The sequence below is a fragment of the Carcharodon carcharias genome, chromosome 32 (genome assembly GCF_017639515.1).
Source record: "Carcharodon carcharias isolate sCarCar2 chromosome 32, sCarCar2.pri, whole genome shotgun sequence".
NCBI lineage: Eukaryota > Metazoa > Chordata > Chondrichthyes > Lamniformes > Lamnidae > Carcharodon > Carcharodon carcharias.
In genome coordinates, this window is record NC_054498.1 from 26,673,924 (window position 1) to 26,690,498 (window position 16,575).

Sequence of the window (16,575 nt, forward strand, 5' to 3'; positions counted from 1 at the left end):
CGCAGACAGCTTTACCAAACACACACTAAAGGCTCATAAGGAATTCTAGCACAATAACTGGTACGCTTTGGTTTATACTGTTTGAGATCTAATGTTTAAAGGTCAATGCATGGTTTCAAAACAAGGACATCAATCTTACACCACCAACACCGAATGAACATGAACGTTACACAATCTCATGCGTTAAAAATAACACTCAAAGAATGAAAAAGCAATACATAACAATCGTCCAACTGGAAAATGTTGAAAAGGTATACCTTCATCACAGATGGTTTTCACATGTACTGGAACTTCCCATTGTTCGGTATAGTTTGGCCCACAATTATTCAACAGAGTAAACAATGCTCTGTTGGTCAGAGACACCTTTGCTCCATACTTTGCGCTCAACTTCTCTGCATTCGCATCACTGCTAATTTCCTGAAACCCAAAAAAAATCACAAGCATTTCACACATTGGAACAATAACTTGCATTTATATAGCACCTTTACTGTAGTGAATCATCCCTCAGTGTTTCACGGGCACGATCTGAAACAAAATTTGACACTGAGCCACATAAAGAGACATTAGCGCAGCAAATTAAAAGTTTGGTCAAAGAAATAGCTTTAAAGAAGTATTTTAGAAGGAGAGGGGTTAGAGAGACAGTTAGGGAGGGAACTCCAGAGCTTCGAACCTCAGTAGATTGAAGGCATGGCCACTAATGGATGGTGATGGAATTCAGGGATACACAAGGGGCTAGAAACAGAGGGGACAGGATGTTGAAGGGTTGGAGGGACGGGAACAATGGTTTGAGTTTTTACCACCAATGCTATGATAGGAACCCAAGGGGTGAGGTAGGTGTGACAGCCCTTGACATCAAGGCAGCATTTGACCGAGTGTGGCATCAAGGAGTCCTAGCAAAACTGGAGTCAATGGGAATCGGGGGAAAACTATACACTGGTTAGAGTCACACCTAGCACAAAGGACGATGGTTGTGGTTCTTGAAGGTAACCATCTCAGTTCCAGGACATCACTGCAGGAGTTAAAAGCAAAGAACTGCGGATGCTGGAAATCCAAAACAAAAACAGAAACAGAAATACCTGGAAAAACTTAGCAGGTCTGGCAGCATCTGGCAGTTCTGTTGAAAGGTCATGAGGACTCGAAGCGTCAACTGTGCTCTTCTCCGCCGATGCTGCCAGACCTGCTGAGTTTTTCCAGATATTTCTGTTTCTGTTTCTGTCACTGCAGGGGTTCCTCAGGGTAGTGTCCTCTGCCCAACCATCTTCAGCTGCTTCATCAATGACCTTCCTTCCATCATAAGGTCAGAAGTGGGGATGTTCGCTGATAATTGCACAGTTTTCAGCACCATTCGCAACTCCTCAGATACTGAAGCAGTTCATGTCCAAATGCAGCAAGACCTGGACAATATCCAGGCTTGGACTGACAAGTGGCAAGTAACATTCACACCACACGTGCCAGGCAATGATCATCTTTTTCTTTTACTCTTTCACGGGATGTGGGCGTCCCTAGTTGCCCTTGAGAAGGTGGCAAAGAAGCCCAGGAGCTCCGTTCTTGAACCGCTGCAGTCCATGTGGTGTAGGTACACCCACAGTGCTGTTAGGGAGGGAGTTCCAGGATTTTGACCCAGCGACAGTGAAGGAACGGCCGATATATTTACAAGTCAGGATGGTGAGTGACTTGAAGGGGAACTTCCAGGTGATGGTGTTCCCATATATCTGATGCCCTTGTCCTTCTAGATGGTAGCAGTCATGGGTTTTGGAAGGTGCTGTGTAAGGAGCCTTGGTGAATTCCTGCAGTGCATCTTGTAGATGGTACACACTGCTGCTACTGTGCGTCAATGTTGGAGGGAGTGAATGTTTGTGGATGTGGTGCCAATCAAGCTGGCTGCTTTGGCCAAGCCGTATCCAGCTTGTTGAGTGTTGTAGGAGCTGCACTCATCCAGGCAAGTGGGGACTATTCCATCACACTCCTGACTTGTGCCTTGTAGATGGTGGACAGGCTTTGGGAGTCAGGAAGTGAGTTACTCATTGCAGGATTCCTAGCCTCTGACCTGCTCTTGCAGCCACAGTATTTATATGTTTAGTCCAGTTCAGTTCCTGGTGAATGGTAACCCCCAGGATGTTGATTGTGGGGGATTCAATGATGGTAATGCCATTGAACATCAAGGGACGATGGTTGGATTCTGTCTTGTTGGAGATAATCATTACCTGACACTTGTGTCAGCCCAAGCCTGGATATTGCCCAGGTCTTGCTGCATTTGGACATGGGCTGCTTCAGTATCTGAGGAGTCGCGAATGGTGCTGAACATTGTGCAATTATCAGCGAACATCCCCACTTCTGACCTTATGATGGAAGGAAGGTCATTGATGAAGCAGCTGAAGATGGTTGGGCCTAGGACACTACCCTGAGGAACTCCTGCAGTGATGTCCTGGAGCTGAGATGACTGACCTCCAAAAACCACAACCATCTTCCTTTGTGCTAGGTATGACTCCAAACAGTGGAGGGTTTTCCCCTGATTCCCATTGACTCCAGTTTTGCTGGGGCTCCTTGATACTACACTGTCAAGGGCAGTCATTCTCAATTCACTTTTCGAGTTCAGCTTTTTTGTCCATGTTTGAACCAAGGCTGTAATGAGGTCAGGAGCTGAGTGGCCCTGGCAGAGCCCAAACTGGGTGTCAGTGAGCAGGTTATTGCCAAGCAAGTGCCACTTGATAGCATGATTGATGACCCCTTCCATGACTTTACTGATGATGGAGAGTGGACTGATGGGGCGGTAATTGGCCGGGTTGGATTTTCCCCGCTTTTTGTGTACAGGACATACCTGGGCAATTTTCTACATAGCCGGGTAGATGCCAGTGTTGTAGCTGTACTGGAACAGCTACAAGTCTTCAGTACTATTGCAGGAAAATTGTCAGGGCCCATAGTTTTTTCAGTACCCAGTGCCTTCAGCCATTTCTTGATATCACGTGGAGTGATTTGAATTGGCTGAAGACTGGCATCTGTGATGCTGGAGACCTCCGGAGGAGGCCGAGATGGATCATCCACTTGGCACTTCTGGCTGAAGGTTGTAGCAAATGCTTCAGCCTTATCTTTTGCACTGATGTGCTGGGCTCCTCCATCATTGAGGATGGGGATATTTGTGGAGCCTCGTCCTCCAGTGAGTTGTTTAATTGTCCACCACCATTCACAACTGGATGTGGCAGGATTGCAGAGCTTAGATCTGATCCATTGGTTGTGGGATTGCTTAGCTCTGTCCATCACTTGCTGCTTATGCTGTTTGGCATGCAAGTAATCCTGTGTTATAGCTTCACCAGGTTGACACCTCATTTTTAGGTATGTCTGGTGCTGCTCCTGGCATGTCCTCCTATACTCTTCATTGAACCAGGGTTGATCCCCTGGCTTGATGGTAATGGTAGAGTGGGGGATATGCCGGGCCATGAGGTTACAGATTGTGTTGAGTACAATTCTGCTGCTGCTGATGGCCCACAGCGCCTCATGGAGGTCCAGTCTAGAGTCGCTAGATCTGTTCGAAATCTATCCCATTTAGCACAGTGGAAGTGCCACACAACACGATGGAGGGTATCCTCAACGTTAAGTCAGGACTTCATTTCCACAATGACTGCGCAATGGTCACTCCTATCGATACTGTCATGGACAGACGTATCTGTGGCAGGCAAGTTGGTGAGGATGAGGCCAAGTATGTTTTTCCCTCTTGTTGGTTCCCTCACCACCTGCTGCAGATACAGTCCTTTAAGACTTGGCCAGCTCAGTCAGTAGTGGTGCTACCAAGCCACTCTTGGTGATAGACATTTAAGCCCCCCACCCAGGGTATATTCAGCGTCCTTGCCACTCTCAATTCTTCCTCCAAGTGGTGTTCAACATGGAGGAGCACTGATTCATCAGCTGAGGGAGGGCAGTACGTAGTAATCAGCAGGAGATTTCCTTGCCCATGTTTGACCTGATGCCATGAGACTTCATGGGGTCCAGAGTTGATCTTGCGGACTCCCAACTGTATACCACTGTGCCGTCACCTCTGCTGGGTCTGTCCTGCCAGTGGGACAGGACATACCCAGGGATAGTGATGGTGGTGTTTGGGACATTATCTGTAAGGTATGATTCTGTGAGGATGACTATGTCAGGCTGGTGCTTGACTAGTCTGTGAGACAGCTCTCCCAATTTTGGCACTAGCCCCCAGATGTTAGTAAGGAGGACTTTGCAGGGTCAACAAGATGCACTGCAGGAACTCATCAAGGCTCTTTAGACAGCATCTTCCAAACCCACAACCACTACCATCTAGAAGGACAAGGGTAGCAGATACATAGGAACACCACCACCAAGTTCCCCTCCAAGCCACTCACCATCCTGATTTGGAAATATATAGCCGTTCCTTCACTGTCGCTGGGTCAAAATCCTGGAACTCCCTCTCTAACAGCACCATGGGTGTACCCACACCACATGGACTGCAGCAGTTCAAGAAGGCAGCTCACCACCACCTTCTCAAGGGCAATTAGGGGTATGCAATAAATACTAATCTAGCCAGTGACGCCCACTTCCCATGGAATAAAAAAAACTATATACATAAACTTTTAAAAAATTTTATTCTACATAAATCATGAACGATAAAGAGATTTTAGTTATGCTTCAGCTAATAATTGTTCAAAGGGCTGCAACAAGTAGCAGTGTGATTCTCTACACAATCAAACCTGAACAGTGTGTCTGTCCAAATTCTGTCTATAACCCTTACTCCCGGGTGTCACATTGTTGTGCTCACTTTTTCTAATATACACTCCTACTTGGCAGAGCATAACTCCACCCTGGCGCTTGGCATGCCACAGACCTGGCTGGCGAGGGTTGCCTAGACAATACTGCAGAGAAACTCCAGCATCCCAACCATCTCTACTCTGATGCCCACATGACTGCCTGTTTTCTTACTTAGTTATTGTCAAAGCATTACGTCAAAATAAGGACAGAATTAATGACTTTAAAATTATGACTGAATTATACTGTGCACCCTTGAGCCAATAACCCCTACTTGCTAATGCTACATTGCCTGAAGAGCATAACTGCTCTTATCTCCCTGTGCACCATTGACTCAAATGTCATGTCCATCTCCAATCTGACAATCCAACGTCCCTCGGATATGAGCTAATGTTTGTGGAAGACAGTGTCTGTGAGCCCTGAGTACTAAGAGATCAGGGTAGAGCAAGAAGTATCTAAATAACTTGTAAAAATCTCAGCCAATTCTGTGGAATTGTTTGCGAGCTACAAAATGTTGAAAGCATGTCCAGCCAGTGTAGAAAACTTACGGACTGAAAAGCAGAGGCCCTCTCTGTGGGCGGAGTAAACGCAGTGATGGTTTTATAATCTGTTGTTACCGGGTGCGACGAAGCTTGATTCGGTACCCGCAGAAATAAGGCCCTGCCCTGGAGGAGAAACAGAGGCAGAAAGTTGACTCAACAAGCACTTCTCATTAAAACTTTAGAACATTAACAAGAGGTTTAAAATCATGGAAACTTTATATAATTCTATCTTGGAAGTTTCCGTAGTGAATTATATAAAACAATCCTTTCTGAATGCATACAGGAATCCAGCTTTCACCTGCGGCATCAGCAAATTTTGGCATCATCACTGCTATGCCATTGGGCAGGCTATTTAGAACTGGGTAGGCGATATAGGACCGAGATGTGGAGAAACTTCTTCACTCAGAGGGTGGTGAACCTATGAAATTCTCTACCACAGAGGCTGTGGAGGCCAAGTCACTGAATATATCTAAGAAGAAGATGGATAGATTTCTAGACAGTAAAGGTGACAGGGGGTATAGGGAGAGAGCTGAGTATGGCGTTGAGGTAGAGGATCAGCTGCAATCATATTGAATGGTGCAGCAGACTCGAAGGGCCAAATGACCTGCTCCTCCTTCTATTTTCTATGTTTCTATGCCTGCAAATCAGATGCATAAATTGGGAGAAAGGCCCAACATAGACCTATGGACCACATCACTACCCACACCACACCATTCTGAAACATCACAGCCTTTGCTCAATATTCTGTCCATAGAATCAAAGAATACAGCAAAGAAGGCCATTCAGACCATTAGCCCTGTGTTGGCTCTTTGATAGAGCAATCCATTAATCCCACTCTCCTATTCTTTCCCCACAGCCCTGTATATGTTTTCCCTTCATGTATTTATCCAAATCCCTTTTAAAAGTTCCTACTGAATCTGCTTCCACTGCCCTTTCACACAGTGGATTCCAGGTCATGTTTCCTCATACCAATCACCATCTCTCTATCCACATTTCTTTTAATATACTGTGCCTTGACTTTCCCAATCATTCTGTTATGTGCCACCTTATCGAATCTAACAACACCATTCCCTTGATTCCCTAAACTCAACCAAATTAGTAAAGCATAATTTAAGCCCCCCAGCTGTACCCAATCAGACTGATGCTCTCCAAACGTTCACCCCATATTTTGAGGGTTTACAGCATTAGGGGTAGATCAGGTTTATAATCTAAAATAAAATAAAAGCAAATTATTGAGGACGCTGGAGATCCGAAATAAAAACAGAAAGTGCTGGAAAAACTCAGCAGGTCTGGTAGCTTCTGTGGAGGGGGAAACGCTCTGAAGAAAAGTCATATCAGATTTGAAACACTAACTCTGTTTCTCCCTCCACAGATGTTGCCAGACCTGCTGAGGGTTTCCAGCATGTTCAGTTTTCATTTCTGGTTTGAAATCTCTTGGCTCTTTTTGGAAAATGAACTATTGTTTCATCTCCACCATCTGCTCCTCTTACATTACTATTACCCATTTAAATTCCAGCTGCCGCTTCTTCACTCCAACTGAACTGTCCAATCCCGTCATCTGATATAAATATTTAGTCACCGGTGCAAAGTATTTAAGGACCTTCTATCAGTGGAAAAGTGAAAATTGCAATGGAGGGTTTCCTGGCAGAACTTTGGAATCTGTGTGTACAGACAGGCAGATAGAATTCAGAAAGCTTTCTGAGGGTGGGAGAAATTTCTGGGGTTCATTGTAATCCTGTTTAAACCAAGTGCTTGACTCTTAAAGCCACCACTGTCAAGGACCCAACCTCTAGGCAAGAAGGGACTGATGATAAATGCAACCTTGCAAGCTTTTCGATCCCACTCAAGTAGAAGTAGAGGTCAGCATACTGGCACTCAGACTGTGATGCCGGGGGGGTGGGGGGGGTGCAGGACATCTGGTTACAGGAAGGGTTTCATGATAAAATGGAATCAGATTCGCCCAGATTCATTTGAAGAACTGGCCGAGTGTAGCGGGCTGATTGTCGTGTTCCATCTTGTTCTGGGCCACAATAAAGAGGGTTTTATTGAGGAATTGGTTTCTCAACCTCCACTGAGTCCTCGGTGCTGGAGCTGATGAGAGAAGCAGAAATAAACAAATGCAGCGCATTAAACACAATCAGACGTTCAGCTTATCGATTACCAGGCACAGGAGCTTCTTTTCCAGTTGGAGGGTGAGATCTGGGATGAATTTCCCTCCCATGATGCTTATCATTTCACTGACAGTGTAAAGTTCTGGATATTTCTTCACATTTTCATTGCTTGCCAATAAAACCTCCTGTAAAGGAAGTGTAAGGGTTAACGGTGGTTATATTGTTTGCAAATCCAAGCGGACACTGAATGCCATGATACAAGTATGGTCTTCATATGCACACACACACGGGCACAGTGATAGACACATGCATGCACATATAAACCATCTATATAAAATGTCACTACATTGGATGTACACTCCAGCGAAAACTGCTAACCTCTGATTTCAAAGCGATCACATTTATCTGCCATACCTGGTGGCCCTGTGATTTGTGTTTTCGATGTTAAAGGTGTCTGCCTTGTCACATAATCTAGGGGATACTTGGCTTTGTAAGTTTTTTTTAAAACACATTTATGGGGTGGGGGAGCTTCGCTAGCTAGATCGACATTTACTGCCCATCCCGAGTTGCCCTTAGGGGGATAAGACAGGGGAGTGGGACTAGATGGAACATTGTTTCCGGGAGCCAGTGCAGACTCAATGGCCTCCTTCTGCACTGCAAAAATTCTGTGAGGTGCCGGTGGTGAGCTGAGTAGGGACGTTGAACAGAAAAACAAGGAACTTATGCTAAACCTTTATAAATCACCGGCTGGGCCCCAGCTGGAGTATTGCGTCCAATATCAAGGCCTGCGCAGGGGATTTACTGGAAGGGTACCAGGGATGAGAGAATTCAGTTATGCGGAGAGAATAGAGAAACAAGGATTGTCTTCCTTGGGGCAAAGCAGGTTATAGGGATTTGAGAAAGGTGTTCAAATTTTTTGAAAGATGCCGATAGAGCAAGAAGGGTGAAACCCTTTCCTCAGGAAAAAGGGTCGAAAATGGGTCATCAGTTTAAAATATCTGGAAAAGAACTAGAGGGAAATAAGATGACATTTCCTCATGCAGAGAGCTGTTAAGGTCTGGAAAGGTGGGGGAGTCAGATTCTATAGGCACTTTCATAAGGCGAGTGAACGTGCACTTGAGGATTTCTCCTCTATTCTTTCATGGGACGTGGGTGTTGTTGGAAAGGGAAAATTTATTGCCCATCCCTAATTGCCCTTGAACTGAGTGGCTTACTCGGGCATTTCAGAGAGCAGTTAAGAGTCAACCACATCACTGTGGGTTTGGAGTCACATGTAGGCCATACCAGGTAAGGACAGCAGATTTCCTTCCCTAAAGGGCATTAGTGACCCAGAGGGGGATTTTTTTAATGTCAATAGTTTCATAGCCACCATTACTGAGATGAGCTTTTCAATTCCAGGTTTATTAATTGCATTTAAATTCCACCAACTGCAGTGGTGGGATCTGAATCCATGTCTCAGGAAATTAGCCTGGGCCTCAGGGCTACTAGTCTAGTGAAATGACCACTGTGTCCTCTCCCCACATTTACAGGGTTATGGAGATTAAGGGGGGTGTGAAACTAATTGGCCACCTTCTGTTCAGAGGTTCAATAGCCTCATGTACTATCATAGCTGTTTGTTTATTCATATACATTGAGCTCTAAGCTAACATTCTAGGTGATTTTAAAACCCTAAACAACAGGTGGATTGTGATCAGGCGATTTGCTGAAACCTCCAGGAGCACATCCAGAGATGCTGCCCCTACAAAAAGCAATTCAGCCGTGAGAACCCTGCCCCACCATCTGCCCGACATGGCGGACTCCGCTCTGATAGCTCCGACACTGTGGACCCCGCTCTGATAGCTCCGACACTGTGGACCCCGCTCTGAGTGCTGACACTGTGGACCCCGCTCTGATTGCTGACACTGTGGACCCCGCTCTGATTGCTGACACTGTGGACCCCGCTCTGATTGCTGACACTGTGGACCCCGCTCTGATTGCTCCGACACAGTGGACCACGCTCTGATTGCTGACACTGTGGACCCCACTCTGAGTGCTGACACTGTGGACCCCGCTCTGATTGCTCTGACACTGTGGACCCCGCTCTGAGTGCTGACACTGTGGACACCGCTCTGATAGATCCGACACTGTGGACCCCGCTCTGATAGCTCCGACACTGTGGACCCAGCACTGATAGCTCCGACACTGTGGACCCCGCTCTGAGTGCTGACACTGTGGACCCCACTCTGAGTGCTGACACTGTGGACCCCACTCTGATTGCTGACACTGTGGACCCCACTCTGATTGCTGACACTGTGGACCCCACTCTGACTGCTGACACTGTGGACCCCGCTCTGATTGCTCTGACACTGTGGACCCCACTCTGATTGCTGACACTGTGGACCCCGCTCTGATTGCTCCGACACTGTGGAACCCGCTCTGATTGCTGACACTGTGGACCCCACTCTGAGTGCTGACACTGTGGACCCCGCTCTGATTGCTCTGACACTGTGGACCCCGCTCTGATTGCTCCGACACTGGGGACCCCGCTCTAACTGCTGACACTGCGGACCCCGCTCTCATTGCTCTGACACTGTGGACCCCGTTCTGAGTGCTGACACTGTGGACCCCGCTCTGAGTGCTGACACTGTGAACCCCGCTCTGTTTGCTGACACTGTGGACCCCGCTCTGATTGCTCCGACACTGTGGACCCCGCTCTGAATGCTCCGACACTGTGGACTGCGCTCTGATTGCTGACACTGTGGACCCCGCTCTGACTGCTGACACTGTGGACCCCGCTCTGACTGCTGACATTGTGGACCTCGCTCTGAATGCTCCGACACTGGGGACCCCGCTCTGATTGCTCTGACATTGTGGACCACGCTCTCATTGATCTGACACTGTGGACCCCGCACTCATTGCTCTGACACTGTGGACCCCGCTCTGCATGCTGATGCTGTGGACTCAGCTCTGATTGCTCTGACATTGTGAACCCCGCTCTGATTGCTGACACTGTGGACCCCGCTCTGATTGCTGACACTGTGGACCCCGCTCTGATTGTTGACACTGTGGACCCCGCTCTGATTGCTGACACTGTGGACCCTGCTCTGATTGTTGGTACTGTGGACCCCGCTCTGATTGCTCTGACACTGTGGACCCCACTCTGATTGCTAACAATGTGAACCCTGCTCTGATTGCAGCCACTGTGGACCCCGGTCTGACTGCTCCAAAACTGTGGACTCCGCTCTGATTGCTCCGACGCTGTGGACCGCGCTCTGATTGCTGACACTGTGGACCCCGCTCTGACTGCTGACACTGTGGACCCCGCTCTGACTGCTGACATTGTGGACCTCGCTCTGAATGCTCCAACACTGGGGACCCCGCTCTGATTGCTCTGACACTGTGGACCCCGCTCTGACTGCTCTGACACTGTGGACCCCACTCTGATTGCTCCGACACTGTGGACCGCGCTCTGATTGCTGACACTGTGGACCCCGCTCTGACTGCTGACACTGTGGACCCCGCTCTGACTGCTGACATTGTGGACCTCGCTCTGAATGCTCCGACACTGGGGACCCCGCTCTGATTGCTCTGACATTGTGGACCCTGCTCTCATTGCTCTGACACTGTGGACCCCGCTCTCATTGCTCTGACACTGTGGACCCCGCTCTGATTGCTCTGACACTGTGGACCCCGCTCTGACTGTTGACACTGTGGACCCCGCTCTGATTGTCGACACTGTGGACCCCGCTCTGATTGCTCTGACACTGTGGACCCCGCTCTGATTGCTAACACTGTGGACCCTGCTCTGATTGCTCACACTGTAGACCCCGGTCTGATTGCTGACACTGTGGACCCCGCTCTGATTGCTCCGACACTGTGGACCCCGCTCTGATTGCTGACACTGTGGACCCCGCTCTGATTGCTGACACTGTGGACCCCGCTATGATTGCACTGACACTGTGGACCCCGCTCTGATTGCTCTGACACTGTGGACCCCGCTCTGATTGCTCTGACACTGTGGACCCCGCTCTGATTGCTCTGACACTGTGGACCCGACTCTGATTGCTGACACTGTAGACTCCGATCAGACTGCTGACACTGTGGACCCCGCTCTGACTGCGGACACTGTGGACCCAGCTCTGATTGCTGACACTGTGCACCCCGCTCTGATTGCTCCAACACTGTGGACCCCGCACTGATTGCTCTGACACTGTGGACCCCGCTCAGATTGCTGACACTGTGGACCCCGCTCTGATTGCTAACACTGTGGACCCCGCACTGATTGCTGACACTGTGGATCCCTCTCTGATTGCTGACACTGTGGACCCCTCTCTGATTTCTCTGACACTGTGGATCCCGCTCTGATTGCTGACACTGTGGACCCCGCTCTGATTCCTCTGACACTGTGGACCCCGTCCTGATTCCTGACACTGTGGACCCCACTCTGATTGCTCCGACACTGTGGACCGCGCTCTGATTGCTGACACTGTGGACCCCACTCTGATTGCTGACACTGTGGACCCCACTCTGATTGCTGACATTGTGGACCCCACTCTGATTGCTCCGACACTGTGCACCGCGCTGTGATTGCTGACACTGTGGACCCCGCTCTGATTGCTGACACTGTGGACCCCGCTCTGAATGCTGACACTGTGGACGCTGCTCTGACTGCTGAAATTGTGGACCCCGCTCTGATTGCTCTGACACTGTGGACCCTGCTCAGATTGCTCTGACACTGCGGACCCCGCTCTGATTGCTCCGACACTGTGGAACCCGCTCTGATTGCTGACAACGTGGACCCCGCTCTGATTGCTGACAGTGTGGACCCCGCTCTGAGTGATCTGACACTGTGGACCCCGGTCTGATTGTTGACACTGTGGACCCCGCTCTGAATGCTCCGAAACTGTGGACCCCGCTCTGATTGCTGACACTGTGGACCCCTGCTCTGAATGCTGACAATGTGAACACTGCTCTGAATGCTGACAATGTGAAACCTGCTCTGATTGCTCTGACACTGTGGACCCCGCTCTGATTGTTGACACTGTGGACCCCACTCTGATTGCTCCGACACTGTGGACTCCGCTCTGATTGCTCCGACACTGTGGACCGCGCTCTGATTGCTGACACTGTGGACCCCGCTCTGACTGCTGACACTGTGGACCCCGCACTGACTGCTGACATTGTGGACCTCGCTCTGAATGCTCCGACACTGGGGACCCCGCTCTGATTGCTCTGACGCTGTTGTCCCCGCTCTGACTGCTCTGACACTGTGGACCCAACTCTGATTGCTCCGACACTGTGGACCGCGCTCTGATTGCTGACACTGTGGACCCCGCTCTGACTGCTGACACTGTGGACCCCGCTCTGACTGCTGACATTGTGGACCTCGCTCTGAATGCTCCAACACTGGGGACCCCGCTCTGATTGCTCTGACATTGTGGACCCCGCTCTGATTCCTCTGACACTGTGGACCCCGCTCTGATTGCTCTGACACTGTGGACCCCGCTCAGTTTGCTCTGACACTGTGGACCCAGCTCGGATTGTTGACACTGTGGACCCCGCTCTGATTGTTGACACTGTGGACCCCGTTCTGATTGCTCTGACACTGTGGACCCCGCTCTGATTGCTAACACTGTGGACCCTGCTCTGATTGCTGACACTGTGGACCCCAGTCTGACTGCTCCAAAACTGTGAACTCCGCTCTGATTGCTCCGACACTGTGGACCCCGCTCTGATTGCTGACACTGTGGACCCCGCGCTGATTGCTGCCACTGTGGACCCCGCTCTGATTGCACTGACACTGTGGACCACGCACTGATTGCTCTGACACTGTGGACCCGACTCTGATTGCTGACACTGTAGACTCCGATCAGACTGCTGACACTGTGGACCCCGCTCTGATTGCACTGACACTGTGGACCACGCACTGATTGCTCTGACACTGTGGACCCCGTTCAGATGGCTGACACTGTGAACCACGCTCTGATTGCTAACACTGTGGACCCCGCTCTGATTGCTGACACTGTGGACCCCGCTCTGATTGCTGACACTGTGGACCCCGCTCTGACTGCTGACACGGTGGAACCCGCTCTGACTGCTGACATTGTGGACACCGCTCTGATTGCTCTGACACTGTGGACCACGCTCTCATTGCCCTGACACTGTGGACACCGCTCTCATTGCTCTGACACTGTGAACCCTGCTCTGATTGCTGACACTGTGGACACCGCTCTGATTGCTGACACTGTGGACCCCGCTCTGATTGCTGACACTGTGAACCCCGCTCTGATTGCTCCGACACTGTGGACCCCGCTCTGATTGCTCCGACACTGTGGACCCCGCTCTGATTGCTCCGACACTGTGGACCACGCTCTGATTGCTCCGACACTGTGGAGTCCGCTCTGATTGCTGACACTGTGGAGCCTGCTCTGATTGCGGACACTGTGGACCCCGCTCTGATTGCGGACACTGTGGACCCCACTCTGATTACTCTGACACTGTGGACCCCGCTCTGATTACTCTGACACTGTGGACCCCGCTCTGATTACTCTGACATTGTGGACCCTGCTCTGATTGCGCCGACACTGCGGACCCCGCTCTCATTGCTCTGACTCTGCGGACCCCGCTCTGAATGCTCCGACACTGTGGACCCCGCACTGATTGCTCTGACACTGTGGACCCCGCTCAGATTGCTGACACTGTGGACCCCGCTCTGATTGCTAACACTGTGGACCCCGCACTGATTGCTGACACTGTGGATCCCTCTCTGATTGTTGACACTGTGGACCCCTCTCTGATTTCTCTGACACTGTGGATCCCGCTCTGATTGCTGACACTGTGGACCCCGCTCTGATTCCTCTGACACTGTGGACCCCGTCCTGATTCCTGACACTGTGGACCCCACTCTGATTGCTCCGACACTGTGGACCGCGCTCTGATTGCTGACACTGTGGACCCCACTCTGATTGCTGACACTGTGGACCCCACTCTGATTGCTGACATTGTGGACCCCACTCTGATTGCTCCGACACTGTGCACCGCGCTGTGATTGCTGACACTGTGGACCCCGCTCTGATTGCTGACACTGTGGACCCCGCTCTGAATGCTAACACTGTGGACCCCGCTCTGACTGCTGACACTGTGGACCCCGCTCTGATTGCTCTGACACTGTGGACCCTGCTCAGATTGCTCTGACACTGCGGACCCCGCTCTGATTGCTCCGACACTGTGGAACCCGCTCTGATTGCTGACAACGTGGACCCCGCTCTGATTGCTGACAGTGTGGACCCCGCTCTGAGTGATCTGACACTGTGGACCCCGGTCTGATTGTTGACACTGTGGACCCCGCTCTGAATGCTCCGAAACTGTGGACCCCGCTCTGATTGCTGACACTGTGGACCCCGCTCTGAATGCTGACAATGTGAACACTGCTCTGAATGCTGACAATGTGAAACCTGCTCTGATTGCTCTGACACTGTGGACCCCGCTCTGATTGTTGACACTGTGGACCCCACTCTGATTGCTCCGACACTGTGGACTCCGCTCTGATTGCTCCGACACTGTGGACCGCGCTCTGATTGCTGACACTGTGGACCCCGCTCTGACTGCTGACACTGTGGACCCCGCACTGACTGCTGACATTGTGGACCTCGCTCTGAATGCTCCGACACTGGGGACCCCGCTCTGATTGCTCTGACGCTGTTGTCCCCGCTCTGACTGCTCTGACACTGTGGACCCAACTCTGATTGCTCCGACACTGTGGACCGCGCTCTGATTGCTGACACTGTGGACCCCGCTCTGACTGCTGACACTGTGGACCCCGCTCTGACTGCTGACATTGTGGACCTCGCTCTGAATGCTCCAACACTGGGGACCCCGCTCTGATTGCTCTGACATTGTGGACCCCGCTCTGATTCCTCTGACACTGTGGACCCCGCTCTGATTGCTCTGACACTGTGGACCCCGCTCAGTTTGCTCTGACACTGTGGACCCAGCTCGGATTGTTGACACTGTGGACCCCGCTCTGATTGTTGACACTGTGGACCCCGTTCTGATTGCTCTGACACTGTGGACCCCGCTCTGATTGCTAACACTGTGGACCCTGCTCTGATTGCTGACACTGTGGACCCCAGTCTGACTGCTCCAAAACTGTGAACTCCGCTCTGATTGCTCCGACACTGTGGACCCCGCTCTGATTGCTGACACTGTGGACCCCGCGCTGATTGCTGCCACTGTGGACCCCGCTCTGATTGCACTGACACTGTGGACCACGCACTGATTGCTCTGACACTGTGGACCCGACTCTGATTGCTGACACTGTAGACTCCGATCAGACTGCTGACACTGTGGACCCCGCTCTGATTGCACTGACACTGTGGACCACGCACTGATTGCTCTGACACTGTGGACCCCGTTCAGATGGCTGACACTGTGAACCACGCTCTGATTGCTAACACTGTGGACCCCGCTCTGATTGCTGACACTGTGGACCCCGCTCTGATTGCTGACACTGTGGACCCCGCTCTGACTGCTGACACGGTGGAACCCGCTCTGACTGCTGACATTGTGGACACCGCTCTGATTGCTCTGACACTGTGGACCACGCTCTCATTGCCCTGACACTGTGGACACCGCTCTCATTGCTCTGACACTGTGAACCCTGCTCTGATTGCTGACACTGTGGACACCGCTCTGATTGCTGACACTGTGGACCCCGCTCTGATTGCTGACACTGTGAACCCCGCTCTGATTGCTCCGACACTGTGGACCCCGCTCTGATTGCTCCGACACTGTGGACCCCGCTCTGATTGCTCCGACACTGTGGACCACGCTCTGATTGCTCCGACACTGTGGAGTCCGCTCTGATTGCTGACACTGTGGAGCCTGCTCTGATTGCGGACACTGTGGACCCCGCTCTGATTGCGGACACTGTGGACCCCACTCTGATTACTCTGACACTGTGGACCCCGCTCTGATTACTCTGACACTGTGGACCCCGCTCTGATTACTCTGACATTGTGGACCCTGCTCTGATTGCGCCGACACTGCGGACCCCGCTCTCATTGCTCTGACTCTGCGGACCCCGCTCTGAATGCTCCGACACTGTGGACCCCGCTCAGTTTCCATACACTGTGAACCCCGCTCTCATTGCTCTGACACTGTGGACCCGGCTCTGATTGCTGACAGTG

At 50.9% G+C, this 16,575-nt stretch overlaps 1 protein-coding gene across 2 annotated transcripts in view; it reads right to left on the reverse strand.

The window, feature by feature from the left end:
* The window catches only part of ice2 (interactor of little elongator complex ELL subunit 2), a 196,534-nt gene that overhangs the window by 78,919 nt on the left and 101,040 nt on the right, over positions 1 to 16,575 (reverse strand). For both annotated transcript variants that reach the window (XM_041178568.1, XM_041178569.1), the window contains 3 exons: positions 7,459 to 7,593; positions 5,304 to 5,420; positions 258 to 417 (listed from right to left, as the gene is read on the reverse strand). In XM_041178568.1, coding sequence (XP_041034502.1) covers positions 258 to 417; positions 5,304 to 5,420; positions 7,459 to 7,593 — 412 coding nt within the window. The remainder of the gene's footprint in view (positions 1 to 257; positions 418 to 5,303; positions 5,421 to 7,458; positions 7,594 to 16,575) is intronic.